Raw genomic sequence first — 15,595 nt, forward strand, 5'->3', positions numbered from 1 at the left:
TGCTCTGAGTGTTCCTAAACTTGAGATTGCCAGAATCAGAAGTTGCCCAGGGATTGTATCACTTGGTGATTGCCTGTTCTATTCATTCTCTCTGAAGCTTCTGGCACAGGCCACTGGCAATGACAGGATACTTGGCTAGATGATACAGTGAAATATACTGGCCACAATAGCTCCTCTTACCATTTTCCCATCTTTTTGACCATTGTAGTAAGTTGCAGCTTAAGAAATGAGCAAACATATTCAGAAAACTTTACGGCATACATTTATTTTAGCCAATTCTGTAAAAATATTCATATTTGGAAAAGTTAATCTGAAAATAGCTTCTTAGTTTCATTAGAAGGTTTGTTTCAAGAGTAGGGCTCTTGTTACATTTTACAAAGCAAGAGCATTGTGAGAGCAGGGGGCGAGCAGGGGACTCAGGCAGACCCCGCTGGCCCCATGCTCCCTGCTTTTGAAGTAGACCCCTCCCTGCCCAATGCTCTTGAACATTTCAAAAGCAAACCATGCAGAGGGAGCACGGGGCTAGTGGAGGACTGCTTGCCCACTGGCCCCATGCTCCCGCACGTGCTTCTGCCTTTGTATTGTAGCAAGAGCCAGAGGTGCCCTTATCGACTAATCAAATAGTCAATGCAAATTGTATCAACTATTCGATTAGTTGATTAATCTAAATTTAATATCCTTATAGGAGAGGTGACTTTTAAGGAAACTTTCAAAAATCTCCCAGTTTTGGGTTGCAGATATTTACTAGTTTATCTCCTTTCTAAGGATTTCCTATTGCGGTTTCTGACTTTAAAAGGGGGAGAGGGGAGATTTTTAGTATTTTAAGTGCAAATGAGATACCTTAGTAATGTGCTACTTATTTACCTTGGTTTCAGAATTGCTGCCTTTTATGATCTCAAACTCAATCATTGCTTCACAAAATGGGGAATTATTCCCTTTATTATTTGCCTAAATATAAAACAACAAAGCTGAAAGTATAAAGAAAGAAATGAATCTATCATTTTAAATCCATTTAGAATCATCCTGGTGTTTCTGATATCTTGGTGGAAAAAAAAAGTGACTGGTAATTTTATATCTGATCAACTATTGAGTTCATCTTCTGTGTTTATACAGACAATGTGGGGGAAAACTAATGGTGTGTTTTTTTTTTTTTTTTTTTTTTTTTGTAGCCTTCCCTACAGTCTTCAAGCCCAGGTAAAAGATTTCATGTAATATTACATTTGGGAGGGACGGACACTCTTCAGAGAAAAAAGAGTCTTTCTACTTTCTACTTTTAAAATGTTATGCTATTGGAATTAACTCAACAGTGCAAAGTTTGAGACTCCTGCATTACACAATTTCCTGTTTGATTTTTTTATCATGATTACATTTTTACATTTTATTATTTGTAGTGCTTGTGCTTAGATCTAGTAGTTAGAATCTATAGTTAGTATACATATTCCTATTTGTATCTTTTAAAGAAAAATTATAAAAAAATATTCAATTTGCATATATCACAAATAATTTGAGTAGATGGCCAATAAATTTCTACACTTTCAGTTTGTGGATTGAAGATTAAGATCATTTTACCGAGCACTGTAATTTGCACAGCAACTACTAGTGTTATGTCTAGTATGTGGCTAGTGACAATTATATTTGTCCCATGTTTTCCCGTGTGTGAAATTCGGTCACATTAAAAGGAAAAACAAGGTTTTATCAGGAAAAACGGTACACTTTTGTTTTAAACTGATCCTGCAGTACACTATTTGCCTGTAACCAACAGGAGCATATTTGCTTCTATGAATTATTGAAAAACAGACATTTCCATCTACTTTTTAAAAACTAATTTGTGTCTGATATGGTTAAACTCATTTTTTCTGGGCCTTTTAGCATGCCGTCTAGTCATAAATACTGAGTGCTTGCTTTTTTACCTCTTGCTACTAGGAATGTAAGAAAGTAGTTGACTAACCAATAAGCCTAGGCTTATCAATTAGTTGAATTGTGGCTCTGCAGTTTAAATGTACTAGGAGCCGGGTTGCCTGCCTGCCCTGCTCTTACTGCATTGAAACTGCAGAGTCACAACGGAGGTAGCTCCCAGACCTGGCGCTAGCAGGTACTGAGCACCTTCCTTTATCAACTATCAACTACACGATTAGTGAAATACCCACGTCTTAACATGCCTTCTTGCTATTACTGTAGCCAGTGTTACATTATATAATGCTTTGTCCAAGATTGCCATTTTCGAGTGACATCTTAGTCGTTGAAAAGCAAGCAATCCAGCATTAGCAGCTTCACTTTTGTTAATTACCTCCTCTTGATTGTTATACCACTTAACTATATTTTAGCAATAAAAGCAGTACAAACCCCTACTATCGATGCAGTTATATTAGTATAAGACCTTTTCTACTTTTATAACTCTATCCATACTAAGGAGTTGTACTGCTATAACTTTGTTTTTCAGCGCCAAAAAAAAATAAAATAAAAATCACACCTGCATATGGCTTTAGTTTAGCTTAATGGTTTTGTTTGCTCAATTTTCACTTTGTTCCTTGAAAAAAAAAGGGGGTTCTTTTAGAATTAGTGACAGTGAGTATTTTTTCTACTTTAGGTAATGAATATGCTGCTTTTGGTTATGAAATGTCACATATGTTTTCTCAATTTTTCTGAGATAATTTCAAATGAAAGTCAGACTCTGATGAAAGTCCTATAAAAGATCAGGTTTTGGCATTGGAATTTACTGCATCAACGAAAGTCCAAATCTTTAATTTTTAAGATTTTACAAAGCATCACTGTTTGTTAGTACTCTTTCATGTACTGAAAATGCTAAACAAAATAATTCAGTAAATTAGGTAATTATACAGGCCATAAATTACCAGAAATGTCAAATAATATAAACAGTTGGAAATGTATGTTTTCATTTATCATGTAAATTCATTTTTGAACAGTTTTTTTTTCTCTCTTGAAGATATCTTCATTGTCTTTCTGAGAGGGAAACTGTCATCTGTAGTGACTTCATAACCTAAAGACATTTATTAGGTTTCCCTTTGCATATTAGATGCTAAACTTCACTCTGTTCATATCCCTGGAAAATAGTGTATTTGAAAACATAAATATAGCTAAAACTCATTTAATGGTGATACTGATGCACTTTTATATTAAAATAGATTTATAAACAATCTTTATTATATCATTGGAGATACATATTATCACTTCTTGCAGATCTGGAAACTGAAACACACATGAAGTTATTTCCCCAAAGAAGTACAGGCAGTCCCCGACTTACGCGGATCCGACTTATGTCGGATCCGCAGTTACGAACGGGGCTGCCCCAGAGTACACGGACTGCGGGACCTCGCGGTCCTGCCGCCCATGTACTCTGGGGCTTTCTCTGCGTCTCCCTGGTCTGCAGACCAGGAAGACGCAGAGCAAAGCCGCGGGGAAGTCGGTGGCGGGGCAGCCCAGGCACGCCTGGGCTGCCTCGCTGCCCGAGCCCCCCCAGCGGCTTTCCAAAGCTGCGGGGGGGGCTCGGGCAGTGAGGCAGCCCAGGCGCGCCTGGGCTGCTCCGCTGCTGGCTTTCCCGAGGCTTTGCAAAGCCGCGGGGGGGGGGGCTCGGGCAGCGGGGCACCCCAGGCGTGCCTGGGCTGCTCCGCTGCCGGCTTCGCAAAGCTGCGGGAGGGCTCGGGCAGTGGGGCACCCCAGGCGCGCCTGGGCTGCTCCGCTGCCGACTTCCCCGAGGCTTTGCAAAGCTGCGGGGGAAGCCGGCAGTGGGACAGCCCAGACGCCCGGCGGCTGTCCCACTGCTGGCGTCCTCAGAGGCTTTGCTCCCCGTCTCCCTGGTCTGCTGGTCTCCAGCAGACCAGGGAGACGGGGAGCAAAGCCGCGGAGGACCCAGGCAGCGGGACCGCGGTGCGTCTCGGTCCGCCGCCCGTGTCTTCCTGGTCTGCTGGGGTGGGGGGGGGGGGGCGCAGCTAGTACGACCCCCCCGCCCCAGCAGACTAGGCTTTTCTCCGGACGCCTGTGGCAGAGCAGCTGGGGTGTGCTGCTGGTTGGTCCCGCAGCACCGCTCTGGATGCTACTGGTCCAACCCAGCAGAACCCCAGCTGCTCTGGTCCTGATTCAGCCGCTGCTGGTCAGTTTCAGCAGCGGCTGAATCAGGACGCCTGGGGCAGAGCAGATGGGGTGCTGCTGGGTTGGTCCAGTAGTGCCGAGGAGCGGCGCTACTGGAGCAACCCAGCAGCACCCCAGCTGCTCAGCCCCAGGCGTCCTGATTTAGCCGCTGCTGAAACTGACCAGCGCTGACTACAGGAAGCCCGAGGCAGAGTTGCTCTGCCCCGGGCTTCCTGGAATCAGCTGCTGATCAGTTTCAGCAGCAGCTGATTTGGGGACGCTTGGGGTTCTTAAGTTGATTCTGTATGTAAGTCAGAACTGGCGGTCAGTTTCAGCAGCGGCTGAATCTGGACGCCAGTTCCGACTTACATACAGATTCAACTTAAGAACAAACCTACAGTCCCTATCTTGTACGTAACCCGGGGACTCCCTGTAGTTAAAAGTGCTGGGATTAGAAATAAGTACAGGCAATCCCCGGGTTACATGGATCCGACTTACATCGGATCCCTATTTACAAACGGGGTGAGGCAACCCCACACTAGCTGCTTCCCCCCAGCAGACCAGGGAGATGTGAAGCTAGCGCCCCCCCTAGCAGACCAGAGAGACGCGGAGCGGCTTTTCTCAGCAGACACCTCAGCTTGAGAATAAAGGACTGAGGGAAGTGAGGTGTGGGAGAATAAAACTGAACTCTGGAGAAATGTTTGGCTAGAGTTTCCCCTACAATATGTACCAGTTTCGACTTACATACAAATTCAACTTAAGAACAAACCTACAGTCCCTATCTTGTACATAACCCGGGGACTGCCTGTAGTTTGTGAGTTGCAGCATTGTGCTCAGTCTATTAGACTAGTCTGCCTTTTATTTATTTTGTCACTTATTACTGCTGATGGTTGGTATATCTAGTGTATTTTTAACACTGAATCATGTAATCTGTGATATTCTATAATTATGAATATCAGTGAATCTATTCATGTTCTTCCAGTTTCAAGAGTAGTATCTTCCAAGAAGCCAAGAAAATTCCCTTCATATAGATAGCCAATATTTGTTGTAATTTACTTAATGCAGAACTCTGGTACAGACTGTTGAATATCTCAGCCTTTGAAGACACAACCCTCCTCAGTTATCAATGTGAGAGGGTTAAACTGAGGGCTGCATGTAGCAGCAGCAGGTGTCTTGCAACTGTAACTGTGTAGTACTTTGAAACTGAATAGTCAGACCATCACTTCTGATTAGATAGTCAAAAGCTATAAAAACAGAGTATAAACCTCTTCTTTGAATAAATAGAACAGTTGGATTCTTTAACACTTCAGGCTTTTCAAATATTTTTTGTCTAGATTTTATTTTAGTTTTTAGCATGGGCATTAGTGAAACTTTTATTAATACCAAGCTAACTCTTTAAGCCCATGATGTGATCAAATCCTTTTCAAAATTTGTATACTAGGAGGTTCCGCAACATCTGATGACCATGAATTTGACCCATCAGCTGACATGCTGGTTCATGATTTTGATGATGAACGTACATTAGAAGAGGAAGAAATGATGGAAGGAGAAACAAACTTCAGTTCTGAAATAGAGGATCTTACAAGGGTAAATGGCACTTACATAAAATGGTATTTTTGTTTTATAACCTGTAAGATGGCTATATGTTGTTGGATTTGATCACAACTACATTTGTGAACAAATAAGTCCTAAGAATGGTGATCTGTGGAGGTACTTTGTTTGCAGTTCTGTAACAAAGATGATGATATGTGTATAATAGATTAATACTTGTAGAGATATAGGTTTCTTTTGTTTATGCCCACTGGTGTAGATATCACATTTTAGACCTATCCTAAACTAAGTGCACTATAGCCAAGCATTTGTTTTACCTAAATTAATTATTTCCTATGTATTTGATTAGTATGTTAACTTCAAATTTCAGTAAATAAACTTTCATTCCACAACTTTTTAATTTTTATCGTTTACATTCTTTGTACAAACATTCATCCTCATTCCATTCCTGTGATGAAGTAAGTAGTATTTGCTGCATTCTATAGGTGGAGAAACAGAGAGGAATTAAGTGATTTACCTGGAGCCACATAATGTGCTCCCAGCAGAGCTGGGATTAAAGTACCAATTAATGACGACTGTGCATTAGGGATGTAAAATTAAATGTTAAGTTTAACCGGTTAACTGATTAAATGGGGACGAGCACAAGGGCAGCTCCAGCCTAGTCAGGCTGGAGCACTCTTGCAGGCAGGCTCTACAGGACTAGACCAGTCCTGCTATGCATATATCTTAAAATGTGTACTGGAAATAATCCCTACTATGCATATATCTTAAAATGTGTACTAGAAATAATTGCCTTCTAAAATTCATTAATTTTTTTATCTTGGGCTCCTGCTGTCATCACTTTAAATGGACTGTTCAGTAATATGAACTTGGAAGAACCTTGATTTGAAGTACAACTGGCTATTCAATCAAGAACAATACTTTTTGGTTTAAGGATCTTCACAGTTAATTCTAAATTAATTTAAATGCAGTCTGATTTCATTGGTTGAAAGGCTTTCTTCAGCACATGTAATTATCTTCAAATGTATATCTAAACACATTTTCTTCAACTACAATAAATCATTGCTAGTTAAAATTTAAAGAGCTATTTAGCATGTTTAATCTACAAGTAACAGTAACAAATTGTCACTTATGTTTGTAGTTGCAAGTTTTATATTAAAGATGAAAGTGAAGTTAAGTATATCAGATTATTACAAATTTGGAGACCTTGGGTGAATTCTGGGAAATAGGATTCCTCAAATGTGTAGAAAGAGCTTTCCATAAAATTGCTTTCCTTACTTATATTTTACCCTCTGCATTCAGCCTCTTGTGAATGGATCCAATTTTTGGATCAAGCCAACTGGGTCTGGGTAGAATATAGTCATAAGAACAGCCATCCTGGGTCAGACAAATGGTCCATTTGGCCCAGTATCCTGTCTTGCCGACAGTGGCCAATATCAGATGCCCCAGAGGGAAGGAACACAACAGGTAATACTCATGTGATCCCTCCCGTCATCCACCTCCAGAGAAACAGAAGCTAGGGATACCATTCTTACCCATCCTGGCTAATAGCCATTGATGGACCTAACCTCCATGAATCTATCTATCTAGCTCTTTTTTTGAACCTTGTTAAAGTTCTAGCCTTCACCACATCCTCTGGCAAGGAGTTCCAGAGATTGACTGTGCGCTGAGTGAAGAAAAACTTCCTTTTGTTTGTTTTAAATCTGCTGGTCACTGGTTCTAGCTATGGAACTCTAGAACAGGGGTTTCAGACTCCTAGCCCATTGGCCATCCCTGGCCAGAGCATGTGTGCAATCTGGCTTGGGCGTTTCAATGGGATGGAGGCACCTGCCTGTTCCCATCCTCCAAGCCCTGTCCCTTTCTGCCATCACTCTGCCCTCTCCCCTCATGACATTCCATTTTTTGAGGGATCATATCTGGATTATCGGGGGATCTGGCATGGCAGCAGCAGTTGGGTCTCTCTGCAGTCCCCGTGACTGCAGTAGCCACAGAGAAGTAGACCACACTCGGCAAGCACACTCGCTCTGCTTCTCTACAGTTCCTGCTACTGCAGGGAGTGTGTGGGAGCCCAATCACTGCTGCCCTATCATGCAAATCCACACACCCCTCTCCTGGTAACTCCCTAGGTAGCATCCCTCAGTGAACAGTTTGCCATGGGAGGGAGAGGGCAGGGTGATGGCGAGAAGTGACAGGGCTTGGAGAATGGGAATAGACAGGCGCCTGTGTCCCACCAGGACTCCCAGGTCAGATTATACAACTGCTTTGGCCAGGGATAGCCTGTGGGCTAGGAGTTTGAGACCCCTGCTCTAGAGAGAACGTTCCCAAAGCTCAGATTGCTTGTCTTTCATTCTTCTTTGAGATTTAGAATACTTCAATCCAGCTCATGTATATCCTGAAACTAGTGTCAGATCTCCCAAGTCATATGATACATCAGTTCTGCCTAGGTTGTGGGCACTTGGGGCTTGCTAGTTTTAACTCTTCAGAGATGATGTAGTAGGAAAGAAGGGAACACAATTTTAGCAAAGGAATTGCTTAACTGTAAAGTTGCTTTACTTTTAAAGTATTCAAAAGCTATAGATCTTTGAAAATAACAAAGTTCAGATACACACCATCCCCTAATTTAAGATCAACCCTACTTTTAAGTCAATTATTTGTCAACATCTTGGGCTGCACAGTCTCCCTTCAAGTTTTTGTATATGGTGATTGGCTCCCTAAGGCTAGTATACCCTTCTTAGACTCTGTGCCATGTGCTGTCAGGAAGAAGCTCCAAATCTACTAGTCATGTTTCTGGTCTCCCTCTCCCGGGTGTAGAGGAAGCATTGTGTGTGGGCCAGTAGTTAAGAAACAAAGTGATGGTTCTAAATTTCAGTCTTGATAGATCTCAGTTATAGTCACTTCAAGGTGTCATACGCCTTTCCTGAGCAGGGTAGCTCTCTGGAATACAATAGTTGCCCTAGGGTAAGTTCAGAATCGGACAGTTATGATACTTATATTTCTACAGATAGGACAACATAGAGATAATTGGATACCAACTGATCCGCACCTTATCTCACAGATCACCAGCTAACACTTATTCACCAAGTAGCAGCATTGGTGGCTGTTGAACATCTTTGAATAGTAAATAGGAGGACTTGACCCTGCTCAAAAGTACTTTCTCTTCCAGTTTAGTTCTCAGATAAATGAATATGTAAAAATGTTGCCACTATATTTCACAGATATACTACTTGTGTTTATCTAGAGTCCTGTCGTCTGACTTCATGATAAAATGTGTTTTTTCTACTTTTTACTTTTGGCAAAATTGCAGAGCTAAGGGATTGGATTGTTAGCTGGCTTCTTTGTGTGTCAAAAGAATGAGTTACGAAGTTCCAATAACAAGGCCAATCAGAGGCACTAGTCCATCACCACTTAAGGCAGTGAAGTTATATAAGTGTTAGAGTGTATAATTTGCCAGCAGAACTCATGTTGTGATTCAGAAAAATGAAAGATCCCATGTTGACTTTGCATGGCTGGCAGTTAATGCTGTATTTTAAGCTGAACACACACCAAAAAGAAAGATCTAGGAGCCAAATGTAGTCATTCTTCAGAGTAGAACCTCTTTTAAATATGAAGACCTAAAAATGGACAAATATTTTCAAAGGTTACTTTAACTGTGTACATTTTGAAGTCAATTTTTAGTAGTATTATTTTTAAAGTAGTGCAACAGTGTGCTCAGTATTCGTTTCTTGCACATGAAGAGCTGAGGTGTAATAGGGATGCTAGAGAGTAGTCGACTGCTTGACTACCTGATAAGCATAGAGTCGTGTGGAGTACTTGATTGTAAGAGGAAGCAAGGTGGGGGAGGGACAGGAGACAGTGCTGGGGGAGCTAGCTTAAGCTGGTTTCTCCCAGCACTCTCTGCAGTGCCAGGGATATAGGGGAGGGCTGTCTTGACTCGTGCCAGTCTGGGACAAAGCAGTCCCAGCTTGCACTAGTCCGGGATGCTGCGCCTCTGCATTTTAAATGTAGTAAGAGCCCAACGGCTCTTACTACATTTAAAATGCAGAGCCATTATGCGGGTGGCTCCCAGGGTCAGCACAAGCTGGGACTGCTCAGTCCCAGCTTGAGTTGGCTCCAGGAGCTAGCCCTGCTGCAGCTCTGTGCAGCGGTCCTTACTGACTAATCATGTATTTGATGCAAATTGTATTGACTACATGATTAGCGAGATAACTGTAGTTTAACATCTTTAAGGTGTATCTGTGAAGTGACTTGCTAGTCAGTGTTGTGCATAATTTGGGAATATGTATGCAAAATTAGGTTGAAATTTCCACACTTCTAGAATTTGGAAGTCCTGCCATGTGTCATTCAAGAAGAAATTTTCCACAGCTTTGTAAGGTTTCTGATTTTTTTTTGTCGATGACCGAATTTTCATGTTAGCTCAGAGTCTTAAAACGTGAATTCCTCATATTTTTGCCTGTGTTGGGTTGTGCAAAATACAAATCTTAAAAATGTGGCAAAGGTCTGAATAATGTGGAAATGTCTTTGTGGAAGTCAAAACTTTGTTTGGTGGATGTTATTCAGGAAGGTGATATGCCAATTCATGAACTACTTAGCCTTTATGGCTATGATGGTAGAGTCCCACTCCCCGAAGAGGAGGATGAGGAGGAGGAGGAAGAGGAGGAGGAAGAGGAAGGAGAAGATGATGAAGATGTTGATAATGATGACAACAGTGGGTGTAGTGGAGAAAACAAAGTAAGTGACTGTACTAATTGGGGAAAAAAATTTCCCATTCTGTATGTCTAGTATGTCCTTAAACTCTAAACTATTTTGCATCCTCTTTCTAATTTAGTTACCACTAGGACATAACAGCCCAGCATAAAAGTGAAAAATGCCAAACAGAGGAACATAAATAACAGCTATACTGGGTCAGACCAATGGTCCATCTAGCCTAATGTCCTCTCTTTCAACAATGGTCAGTATCAGGTGTTTCAGAGGTAATGAAGAGAACAGACAATGATTGAGTGATCCATTCCAACTTCTGGCAGTTAATTAGGGATACCCAGAGAATGGAGTTGCATCCCTAATCACCTTGGCTAATAGCCACCAAGGAGTCTATCTTCCATGAACTTACCTGTTCATTTTCTGAACTCCATTGTAGTGTGAATTAATACTTCCTTTTGTCTATTTTATACCAGCCCAGTTCTTGTGTTATGTGAATAGAGAAGTACTGTTATACTCACTCACTTTCTTCAGTCATAGTTTTATAGACCTCTGTCATATCCCCTCTAATCATCTATTTTCCAAGCTGAAAAGTTCCAGTCTTTTATCTTTTCTCCTATAGAAGCTGTTCCAAACTCTTAATCATTTTTATTGCTCTTCTCCATATATTCAATTTTAATGCATCTTTTCTGAGATGGGGTGACCAGTACCGCTTTTAATATCTATAACTGATGCACATTCAAAGTATGGACATACCATGAATTTATAGTGTGGCATTTTGATGTTTTCTGTCTTTCCTAATATTGTTAGCTTTTTTGACAGCCACTGAACATTGAGCGGATGTTTTCAGAGCTGTCCACAATAGGGATCTTAAATTTCAATTAACTAATCGAATAGTCGATGGGATTTCCATCAACCATTCACTTAGTCGATAAGAACTTCTGCGTTCTGCCTTTGAAAGGTATAAAAGTCCCTAGCAGGAAATCATGTGCATTTCAAAGCGGAAGCACTACATGGAGCCTGGGGCCAGCAGGGGACTCAGTTCTGTGCGTGCCCCAGGCTCTATGCTGCGCTTCCTCTTTGAAATGCACAAGAGCCCCTGCTGGAGTGTCTTGTACATTTCAAAGCTGGCATGCCGCGTGGAGCCTGGGGTCAGGGGAGGACTCCTCTGCTGCCTTTTTGTTATCGAGGCAGCAAGGGGTGGGGAAGCGACTAGTTGACTAGTGAGTCGACTATCCAATAAGCTTTTACTTATCAGATAGTTGATTAGTAGCTTACATCCCTAGTCCACAATATCTTCAAGATCTTTGAATAGTGACAGCTAATTTTTAGACCTATGATTTTATACGTTGATTGTTTGCATTACTTTTCATTTATCAACATTTGAATTTTATCTGATATTTTCTTATCTAGTGATCCAGTTTTGTGAAATGCTTTTGTAACTCTTTGCAGTCCGCTATGGACTTATTATCTTGAGTAATTTTGTATTCTGCACAAATTTTGCCACTTCACTGTTTACCGATTTTTCTCAATCACTTATGAGTATGTTGAAAAGCACTGGTCCCAGGACAGATCCCTTGGGGAACCCCACTATGTACCTCTCTCCATTCTGAATGTTGACCATTTATTCCTGTCTTTTTATTTTCTGTTCTTTTAACCAATTCCTGACACGAGAGGACTTTCCCTATTATCTCATGATGGTTTAGTTTGCTTAAGAGTGTTTTAGGGACTTTGACAAAGGTTTTCTGAAAATCCAAGTAAATTCCTTATCCACATGTTTATTGACAGGGCTCGACAAAACGCGGCGAGATCTACTCACCAGCCCCACACTGTGCATGCGCCAGACTGGCACTGTGCATGCTTGCAGCGCCAGTGAATGGAGTGACCAGCTGGAATCTACTCGCCACAGGCGATTAGAAACAGCGATTTGTCGAGCCCTGCTTATTGATTCCTTCAAAGAATTCTTGTAGATTGGTGAGGCATGGTTTCCCTTTACAAAAGCCATGTTGTCTTTTTTTCCTAACAAATTATGTTCATCTATATATCTAATAATTCTGGGTTTTTTTACTACAATTTCAATCAATTTTCCTTGTATTGAAATTAGATTTCCCAGCCTAAAATTGTCAGGATTACCTCAGGACTAGGGATGTAAGTGACTAGTCAACTATCCGATAAGCAAAAGCTTATTGGTTAGTCAACATACTAGTTGATTAGTTGCTTCCCCCTACTCTGCTGCCTCTATCACAAAGAGGCGGCAGGGGGAGGAGGGGCGGAGGGGAGAAAAGGGGCTGCTGGAAGACGCTGGCTTAGAAGGGGGGAGGGAAACAGTGATGGCATTCCAACTTTGAAATGTACAAGAGCCCCTACTGGGGCTCTTGTGGCATTTCCTCTCTGAAATGCACACAGAGCCCAAGGCCAGCGGGGGAGTCCCCCGTGACCCGGGCTCCACGTGGAGTTTCAATCTAACTCTAACCCTTACGTTTCAAAGGAGGAACGTGGTAGTTCTTATCAACTAGTCAAATAGTCGATGGAAATCCCCGTGACTATTTGATTGATTAATCAAAATTTAACATCCCTACTCAGGAGCCTGTTTTAAAAATCGGTGCCACATTAGCTATCTTCTAGTCATCTGTACAGAAGTTGAAAGAAACAGGAAGAAGTTTTTTTGAGTTGAGGCATATCTAGTTTGAATTCTTGCATGCGACTGCATTCCTGAACACTGCATAGTTGATTTCAAAAGGCCTCCAAATAGAAGTGTGGAAGAAGCAATGAATGGTACACCTAATGGATCTTTGTATGAGAGGTCCACGTGGCCTAAACACTTTTATCAAAGGGCTGAATTAGTTGTTGCTCCCCCTCATCCTGCTTCTGCTCTACATCCAGTTGTAGTTCATGTGCCTAGGCTAATGTTCCCTCTACTCTTTCCCATCTATGTGCAGAATAAATTTTATGTGCACCACGAGAAGAAACGTAAGCCTAGCTGTGAGTGTTTTTCTAATCAGCTGGGCAGCACTAGAATCTGTGCTGAGCGACCACACAGCATACAGAGAATACCATACTTAAGCCTTTTTACACATGTTGAATCATAACTGTTGTCTGCCAAGTTTCTTGCAGCTGTATCTAATACCTAATCGCTGTCAGATTTAGAATAAATTTGTCTAGATGGACCAGCAGTCCGACCCAGTCCAGCACTTTCTATTCTCCTGTAAAAGGAACTTTTACTTGAACTTTGCTCACTTGTTCAGGAATGAGTGCTAAACATCTATTCCATCCCATAAACTCTTGGTGCGTTTCATCTTTGTAGTATCCAGAATTGATACTGAGACAAATTAAAAATTGCACTTAGCTGTAGTGTTATGCACAACAGGCCCATAGTTTGCTTTAATACAGTGTCTGACTCTTCTCAAAACAGGCTATTTTATGTACTTGAGCATATTACAATGGATGTGATTAATCCTTAGTTATTGTATTGATGTAATACTAAAACAAAGTTCCCATCATGATTGCAGATTGCCTGAATTTCTGAAATTTAGCCATTTTATATCACTCTTGACTGACATTATAAGCCGCCAGTGATTATTCCTGATAATAAATAGCTAAAATAAATGTCTGGTTAAAATATTTAATGAGAATATATAGTTATGATCACGGCCTCTTTAAAATTCATTTGTGAACTCTTAAAATAAGTGAGCATCTTGCATTTTTCTGCTTGCAGTTCTTCATATCCTGCAATTAACTGTGGTTGTAATTATTCCGTTTTTTATTTCTTCTATCCTGTCATGATATAATTATATGTTGGCCATTGTTGGTGGCCTTTTAAAGCACATGATCTTACAGTATTACACTTGTAATATAAAATCTTTGGTTAATAGCAAAAGGATCAAGGAAAGTTAGGAAGCTTAATCTGGATTGAAAAAGGAAATACTTTGTCTTTATAATAAACAGTACATTATTTATATTAGTGCTCTCAACTGAAGACCTATCATACTCATTTTTACAGATATAGAAACTAAAACACAGGCAGGTAAAGTGACTGATGTAAAGTTGCATAATAGCTGTATGGATAATAAGATATAAATTAAGGCCTGGGGTCACCTGTTTCTTTGAGGTAATTTGACTTTTTGTCCTTTGAGAGAGAAACCAGTTTGGTGTGATTTATGCATTCTATTATGGTAACATGAAAGCAAATAGAATTTAAATAAACATATCACTGTCTAAATTAATATAATTTTCTTAAACTGAGGATGATTAAAACAAAGGCTATAGTTGAGGTTGATTAGTCAAAACATTGAGGAGTCTTGTGGCACCTTAGGCCTGGTCTCAGGGCAGTCCTTAGGATTTATGGTGCCCTAGGCGGGATCGTTAAACTGGTGCCCCTATGCCTGACTTGCTCTTTCACCCCTATCCCCTCCCCTTCCCAGAGACCCCAGCAGCCTATCCCCTCCCTCAGACTGTGCTGCAGGGCAGCGCATTCAGCCCTCTCTAGGACCCAGCCCTACTGTTATATGTGTAACCCTTTCGCCAGGTAGTCCCAGCAGCAACCAGGGCCGGGTTCAATATCTCGGGGTCCATCTCACACAGAACCAGCTCGAGCCTCCATCCAGTAGCCTGGGAAATTCACACACCCCTTGGTGCCTCTGAGAAGCAATGCTTCCCCACTCACAAGCACAGTCTGAGTGAAGAAAAGAAACCTTTAATGAAAGACAGAGAAGTCACATGGCATTATCTTGGGAAAATACTACGTGGCTATGTCTACGCTCGCAGCTTCTTGCGTGAGTTATATGCAAATGAGGCTAAGCATGGAATATTGCTGAGCCTCATTTGCATACCTAATACTTACTTTTACTTACTGCCCATTACGCCAATGGCGCATAGGGCAGCAACAAAGTCCTTCCACTTCTGTCTGTCGCAGGCCAAAGCGCCTATTGTTCCCCAAGTGTGATGATGGTCTTTTAATTCTATTTCTGCCGTTCGGCGCCAGGTTGTTTTTGGTCTTCCTCTCTTTCTCTTCCCGTCTGGTTTCCAGTGGAGTGCAATTTTCGTAATAGATCCGTCTTCTCTTCGTAACACATGACCTATCCTTCGCCAGCGTCTTTTCATAATTATAGTGGCCATGTCTTCTTGTTTACACTGAGACAGTAGATCTTCTTTGGAAGTTTTATTTGGCCAAAATATCCTGATTATTCTTCTAAGATTCTTGGTATGGAATGTAGACAATTTAGTAAGGTCTCGTTGTATCATGCGCCAACATTCTGCTCCATAG

At 41.4% G+C, this 15,595-nt stretch overlaps 1 protein-coding gene across 3 annotated transcripts in view; it reads left to right on the plus strand.

Moving 5' to 3' along the window:
- Positions 1-15,595, plus strand: part of MIER1 (MIER1 transcriptional regulator) — a 63,728-nt gene that overhangs the window by 18,428 nt on the left and 29,705 nt on the right. Inside the window, exons 2-4 of one of the 3 annotated variants that reach the window (XM_075936183.2) lie at positions 1,170-1,194; positions 5,528-5,673; positions 10,195-10,365. In XM_075936183.2, coding sequence (XP_075792298.1) covers positions 1,170-1,194; positions 5,528-5,673; positions 10,195-10,365 — 342 coding nt within the window. The remainder of the gene's footprint in view (positions 1-1,169; positions 1,195-5,527; positions 5,674-10,194; positions 10,366-15,595) is intronic. The other 2 variants (XM_075936185.2, XM_075936184.2) reach the window with 2 other exon arrangements.

The sequence above is a fragment of the Pelodiscus sinensis genome, chromosome 9 (assembly GCF_052426305.1).
Source record: "Pelodiscus sinensis isolate ZL-2025 chromosome 9, ASM5242630v1, whole genome shotgun sequence".
NCBI lineage: Eukaryota > Metazoa > Chordata > Testudines > Trionychidae > Pelodiscus > Pelodiscus sinensis.